Genomic DNA, 7,872 nt, shown 5'->3' on the forward strand with positions numbered 1-7,872 from the left:
ATTTTCCCTATAGGCTGGGCATGTTTTGTGCATATTTGTATTATTTCTTTATTCTCAAACAATCATGGTGTGCAAAAGTATTGAAAGAAAAAACTGGATAAAGCAAACTTCACTTAACTGGCATTTTATTTTGAAATTGCTTGACTTGCACTACAGACAGATTTAGAGTGAATAGACCTGGGTTAAACATTGTCTGGAAAGTATTATATCTCAGCTTATATGAAATAGCAAATGGACACAGGGGACTATGACAGCTAACTTTTTTATTCACAGAGGTTGAACTGTCTGCCCCTCGCAGCTTTATTACTGTCCCATAGTGTAAACCCCACCCAGCCTTAACCCTGTGTAGATTAAAAACATACTGAAACGAAACACAGCAGATTTGAAACAGGGAGTGCTTGCAGACAGATTTTCATTGCCTCATAATAAGTCTCATTCAGTATGTGACATAGAAGATAAAAGCCTGTGTTAAGTTTCCTCTGAGTTGTTATCCAAAGTGTACATAAATGTATATGGATTTGCTTTCAAGGCTCACTGGGTCAAAACATGCAATCATGGGACTGTTCCCAGGATTGCGTAGGTTTTCATCATTGTGAGTTGATGTGCTCTGTTTATTTCCTGCCAAGTACTAGAGGGTGTGTGTGTGTGGGTGTGTGTTTAGCAATTGGACTCATTTCAGTCCACTCTTAATTTCCAGTAAACTCCACTATGCTAGTATTTCAACTTAATATGTTACACTGTATACTTTTCGCTTATTCTATGTAACGTGTAATGGCTAATATTGAATAAAACTGTGACATTTACATACCCTGTACTTGCAAGAATCTAGTTTTCCTCTGTGTGTGTGTGTGTGTGTGTGTGTGTGTGTGTGTGTGTGTGTGTGGGGGGGGGGGGGGGTGCGTGTGTGGGTATGTGTGTGTGTAATGGATAGATGAAGGGGAGACACCTGCAAAGTGATAGAGAGAGAGAGAGAGAGAGAGAGAGAGAGAGAGAGAGAGAGAGAGAGAGAAAGAGAGGGAGTATGGAGAAACAGAAACAGGGACTATGTAAGAGGGGGAGGAGGGAGAGGGGCAGGTGATATTTAAGACACTGGCAAACTCTCTCCCCATCCATCTCTGCCTTGGCTCAGTCGACTGCACCTCTTCAAAGACAAAGGAGGCCCTCCATCAACACTCAGGTAAGACAGGTGCTTCGAAGGGGTTGCTTTACTGGACTTTCTCCTTTCTATTTGAAGCAGGTTTCCTTTTAAAGTAAAGCAAATTAAAGAGTTCTTTATCTGCTGTGCAACTGCAGTAAATAGCTGTAGAATCAAAACAAACCTCTGGACCAGGAAGACACTGGGTGGTAGGCACCTTCAGCAGAAAGAAGCCTTGAAAACCAAATTGTGGGAGTGATTTGAGCATTTTTCTTCTTGTAAATGGTACTGTTTGCTTTATGTTGAAGTCCTTTGAGAAAAGCATAACAGGAAAGGCATAGACCAAGCCAAGACCAAACCTGCGACACCCATAGGGATGTGTGGCAATATGTAGATATTCATGTAGAATAAAATGTATGAATAACAACTATAAGCAAGGCGGTGATGTACCAAAACATTACATCAATATTTTCTGTACTAATCTTTTTTTAAACCAATTTTTTAATTACACTTCACAACAAGTTTTGCTGATGTATTTACACTATGAATCAGCAAAACTTGGAGTGCTGTCCTTTTCTTATTTTTCAATAGTTGTGCTTGTGAAGGATTTAGCACTTCGTTGTTTTATTGTGGGTTGCGCGATATATCCTATTTTTAATTATATGTCACTTAAGGTGGATATTGTTCCATCATTAACTTTACATATTCATTATAACCAGACTCAATATTATGTTACTGACAGCATTTTCGTCTCCATAGTTTCCTATTGTATTGTGTCAGCCAGTGAGACAGCTGACCCCTATAGGTGTCCACTCGCCTCTTCTTTTGTCTCCGTTGCCTACATCCCTGACCTCTCCTGTTCAATGCTCTGCATCATGATGAGAGGCTGCGTTGCTTTGGATTCGACTCACGACAATAGACTTATATTTTTTAAATAGGTACCCTGGCTATATCCCTGAACTTTAAACTTGGGCTATTTGAATGTGACTGAGCAAGAGTGGAAGTGAATGAGAGGCCCCGTCAACAGGTTAGAGTATACAGTATTCTGGCACCTCAGGTTACTCTGTACCTTAATTTCTGAATGGGATTACCGGAGGAGTATAACGTTTCTCATCTGGTTTCCATTTTGAGTGATGAGGCTGTTAACATAATCAAACAATGCGTGTTTCACACTGAAACCCGTTTTAACTGATACCACAGCGTTAATTATTATAAACATCACCAAATCAGCTTACTAGAGCGACACGTGGATAATCAACACGGCTCAATTGTTCTTCAAACTACCATTTATTTGAAATGCAGGGAATGAGGTGGCATGAATCGTGATTGTGCACTATTTTTTTTTACAATTTGAGATGTAAAGTCTTCACACTCTTAACTCTGCATCATTGACAGTGCCTTATCTGTGTCTATGTGTGTGTGCACAGTCTCTCCAAGAGTCCATCACCAGAAGCTCCAAGATGCCGGACACAATGTGTGTAAGATTGTTCGAAAAAAAGCTTTTCCAAAGCTATCCTCCATCTTTCCATCCAAACCTCTGCAATGTAAAAAACCCAGTAAGGTCCCACACACACAGTGACCACATTACTTTAATTAGGGGTCAGTAATAAGCGCTGCACTACACGCAGAGCGTTATTGGACCTTTTGGTTTCCTTCCATCCACCTTTCCGCCTGTGCCACTATCCCTTTTTCTTGGAGGTGGCTTCACCCCTGACTGCTATGTGACCGCACATGCAGCTGGGCTGGAGCGGGCATTTAGTGGCAGACTCTGACCTTTTGACCTTGATCACCTTCCACAGCATGTCCAAGGAACCCACTTCCAACCTGGAGAGTGCCATGCAGATGCTCATAAAGACCTTCCACAAATACTCAGGGAAGGAGGGCGACAAGTACACACTGAGCCGAGGTGAACTGAAGGAGCTGCTACTAGAGGAGCTGGGGACTTACTTAGGGGTAAGAGAGTGTGTCAAGAGGCAAATATGTGAGATGCAGTTTACAAATATGCGACACACGAGCGAAGGTATGCGCTCGCATACTCAGACTCGCAAGTTCAGGCAGGCTTGCGCAGTGATGTATGCCAACACACATGCATAACAGAGGACACATTCTTAACTCTCTCTCTTTGTGTGTGTGTGTGTGTGTGTGTGTGTGTGTGTGTGTGTGTACCCCGCTGACAGAGCTCCAAAGATAATGAAGCAGTTGAGAAGGTGATGAACGACTTGGACGCCAACAACGACGGGGAGGTGGACTTCACCGAGTTCATCATCCTGATGGGCGCCCTCACTGTGGCCTGCAACGACTTCTTCCTGGAGTTCAAATCAGACGAGAAACCCACAGAAGGAAGCACGGCAGAGAAATAAAAGATTGAATCAGTGCAAGAGAGAGAGAGAGAGAGAGAGAGAGGTGGGGATGGTTGGGAGGGAGGGAGAGGCAAACAGAGGGAGAAGGGGACTGTAAATTTAAGAGGGATAGAGATAGTTGGATTTTTTGTCTTGCAATGCAATTTATAAACACTTCAACTACACACAAGGGGAGCGGCCCAGCAGATATAGTTTGTGGGTGCACAGAACACGGGGCAGTTTGGCAGTAGCATTGTTTTCCCTCTGCAAACATCGTAATCTGGAGCTAGTTCCACTGCTCTTGTTGCAGTGAGAAACTTTACATACAGAACAGGGTATATTTAACAAACTAATAAAAACTAGCAGTTTTACCAGCTTTCTTGTATGTTCAGAATAAGGCAACAGTCTGGAAAGAAAGGAAAGTTATAATGTTTGCAGATGGCACAACAGGATGTTTGAGCACTTCTTGTACATGAATAATTTGTGAACATATATTGAGTAACAGATTATCATATTATTGTATGTACTCAGTGTTGAAAAAAATCAAAAAGCAATGTGAATTATCGCCTTTCTCACGCCTATTTTGTAATCCGATTTTGGTAATAACCAAGGCATTCTTCAAAATATTAAACATGGCATTTAACCAACTATTTAATGTGGTGTGTCTGGTTTCACGTTCTTATAAATCCCTCACGGTGAACTGTATTCATCAACATGCCGGGCAGGAATTGCTGCTCCTGGAAATCAAGTTGTATGATGCGAGAGAGAAACAATGTCAGCAGTCTGTGTGTGCTTGTGTGTGTGCTTGTGTGTGTGTGTGTGTGTGTGTGTGTGTGTGTGTGTGTGTGTGTGTGTGTGTGTGTGTGTGTGTGTGTGTGTGTGTGTGTGTGTGTGTGTGTGTGTGTGTGTGTGTGCGTCATATGTGTACGTGTGTGTATTGGGGGTTCCCACAGAGTAACTGCTCCAGCTCACACATCCTGCCAACAATATCCTGCAAGTCTTGTTCCACTAGATATAAGCTGACACAGATGTTTGACTTGGATCTGCATGGAAAACTTCTTCAAGAGAGAGAAACAGAGTGAGGACAGAAAGAAAGAAAAAAAAGAGAGAGAAAGGGAGAGGGTGTGAGGGAAGATAAAGGGTGTTTGTGTGCATGCGTGTGTCTGAGCGTGTTTGTGAATGAAGGAAGGGCTGCAAAGGCCGGGAGTGGATCCAATTTATGGAGTGCATTAGTCAAGTATGTAACTTGGAAAGCAGTGGTATAATCACAGAGGAATGTTCAAGTTGCTGTGACTCTTAGCACACTTGGTGTCTCTCACTGTCTAACAAACACACACACGCATGCACACGCACACACACACACACACACACACACACACACACACACAGTAAGTCAACACATCTCCTTTCACCTCATTGGCCTTTACAGCTGCTCGTCACTTAAAAATATGAAGGTGGAAAATAAAGCTTATCAGCTCAATCCCACCCATATCCTCTCCCTTCTTTCCAGAGGGATTTCTTCACCCTTCGGTATAATTGTGACTTGAACACTGACGAGCACTTCTTACCTTGGCCCAGTAAACTGATTCCAGGTCAGCCAGCGACTATGGGCGGGGTTCACCCTATCTGCTTTCATTCTTTAGCTCGCTGTGTTCTCCAGAGCTCCTCCGATTGGATGGTTTGAATATTTGAGCTTGACGTGTTCGGCCTGCAGATAGGTGAACAATACAAAACAAAATTGTGTCCACGAATGTTAACCCTGTTGTAACCCTGTTGTAGCCTGAGGGGGAAACAAACAGCTTGTTAACAGCTGCGCTTACCTGCTGCTCATTCCAAAAGACCAATAAGACAGCTGCTGCCATAAGAGGGTGGACAAAATAAAGATAAAGCAGTCATAGGAAATGTTAAGGAAGGCTTAATGCTAATGAGAAATATTACTAACTAATAAAATGTGAGTTATCTCAGGGAACTGTACGCTGCATTGATTAAAAAGGGAAACCATTCAATGATACCAAAAGGAACAGTCTCAAAAGTCTTGACAACACAGGCCGAATAAAAACAAAATGCAACAGTGGGCAAATGGTAATACACATACAGTATACCCTCGGGGGTAAAATATCAATTTAGATCCTTTTACTTCTGTAAAAGTACCAATCAAAAATGTTTGTGAGTAAAAGTCTTGCATGAGTATCTAGAGACGCATCAATGCATAAGTTACATCTTCATTGTGTTGCTGGAGGAGGTGGAGCTATATTGAACTACAGTACATAACATACAGTTGGATAGTAAAGCCCAGTGATTCCCCTCTTTGAGTTGGGCCCGCTCCAAAAGGTTGTGGGTTCTGAGATGATTAATGGGATAGGAAAAAAATAAAATGTTTTTCAACACAACCTTACATACTTTATCAGGCTTTTCTCATTGCCTCTTTACAATTTAAATGCAAATGTATAGAAACAAGTATATCTTTGGTGAAACAGCTGACCACTCACTTCAGACTCACTTCTTTTTTTTATAACTCCTAAGCCAAAAAGGTGGATTCAAAATGTATTGTTATATTTTTTTATATAAAATCCTACGTGATTCTGTGTGAAGTAAAAGAGAAGTGGGCAATGTTTGTTCAATGATTTTTGGGGCATTTAACCGAGGTGTGATCCAGGGTGAGACAGACATCCCTAATGGGCTATGCTCATGCGCTGGAGTAGTTACTGCATTTTCAGTCACTTGGTCTTTTCTAACCAAACTGGGATAAACAATAGCTGGAGCAAATCATCCGATCAGCACCTAAAAACATGCCTGCCCTTACCAGAAGATCTGATTGGAGATAAAAGTCACAAGTCTTGGCTGATCGATCGCATGTGGCAGGTGCTGCCAGAGTGAGGAGAGGAGATGAGCATTACAAAGCCAGGCCCTGTCACTGACTCTTGAGCCCTGGCCCCTGACACATCAGATAAGCACTGCAGGAACACTTCGGTTACCAGCAGAGCAGGTCAAGCGACACCCAGATGTCAAGCCATCACGTCTATCAGACTGAGCCAGGCAGCCGTCGCACAGTATAGGCCTGCATTCACGTGAAGGTGACATGAAATTATTCATTCAAGTATACAGTAGCATAGGCGGCTCCAGGTCTATATCGTGTCATGAGTTATGCCTTTCCAGGTGTAGCTCCCCCTCTCCTGGGTAGAAATTGAGACGGCTGGCTTTTTCTCAGGTTCATGAAATCCATCTTGATGGAAGACCAGAGGGACACCTTATGGCAGCCGCACACTGCCACAGAGGTGTCAGGACACCTATGAGTAACCTGTTCAACTCATAAAGAACATAAACAAACATTACATGTATTAGTATCGGAACGTAAGTACAGTTTTGGAAGGAAAATACTCCTCTACATCTATAAAACATCCTCTTAAATACACCGCATTTTTTAAAGCCAGTGGTTCCTCATCTCTTATGGCTTGTGATCAATTACAAGCCAAATGTCTATGATTTCCTCATTTCACATCCAAACATCTTACATAATGGTTTAATTTAAATTTTAAGAAGAGCAAAAACTCTTCTTTTATATCCCATTAATCATCTCACTGCTCCTCAGACTTATCTCATGACCCTTTAGAGGTGCCCACTGGACTAAAGTAGTTCAAACAAGCCCCACTTCGAACTCCCAGAACAGTAAAACACACACACACACACACACACACACACACACACACACACACACACACACACACACACACACACACACACACACACACACACACACACACACACACACACACACACACACACACACACACACACACACACACACACACACACACACACAGTATACTTTGCTGATATTACTAAAACCTTACTTGATGGTCTTAATACCTCTTCCAATAACAGGTTTCTCTGGTTTAGCTACTCAGGCCAAAGTTATTCTACCTACAACCAGCCAACCTCGTCAAAACAGTTATCCATGAGATAGAACACGTCATCAAGTGAGAACACTGATAGTTTACCCTGGTTTTAGAGTAACGCAACCCAGACCTGTGGCTCACTTGCCTTTATAAATTAAGACACAAACTCTTGGCACCAAACAGAAGTAAACAGTGGCAGTGTCCTCACTGAGAGTCAAGGAGAAACAGTTGACAGACAGACATCAGCCTCGGATAACGCTGACAGAGTGAGGAAGGTAAAGGAGAGGAGTGAACGATACGTAAGAAAAGGAGGGAAAGAAAGAGGGATGGTGTCAATTGCTGTTTTTTTCCCTCGCCATAAACGTCCTTGACATGGCCTTAATGATACTACTCTTACTGTGTTTGTTTTAAGTGCTGCATTTACCTTGGATACACACACACACACACACACACACACACACACACACACACACACACACACACACACACACACAAGAACACA

The 7,872-nt window shown here is 42.4% G+C and overlaps 1 protein-coding gene across 1 annotated transcript; it reads left to right on the plus strand.

Annotated features, from left to right (window-relative positions):
* Positions 1 to 1,061: 1,061 nt before the first annotated feature.
* On the plus strand, positions 1,062 to 3,495 carry LOC307264424 (protein S100-A1-like; the record flags this gene model as incomplete). The annotated part of the gene is made up of 4 exons (XM_080045835.1): positions 1,062 to 1,177; positions 2,563 to 2,609; positions 2,935 to 3,088; positions 3,313 to 3,495. The coding sequence occupies exons 2-4, from the start codon at positions 2,596 to 2,598 to the stop codon at positions 3,493 to 3,495; spliced, it is 351 nt and encodes a 116-aa protein (XP_079901961.1). The 5' UTR covers positions 1,062 to 1,177; positions 2,563 to 2,595.
* Between the last annotated feature and the right edge of the window lie 4,377 nt (positions 3,496 to 7,872).

This window comes from Ammodytes marinus, assembly GCF_949987685.1.
Source record: "Ammodytes marinus genome assembly, chromosome: 17".
Classification (NCBI taxonomy): domain Eukaryota; kingdom Metazoa; phylum Chordata; class Actinopteri; order Uranoscopiformes; family Ammodytidae; genus Ammodytes; species Ammodytes marinus.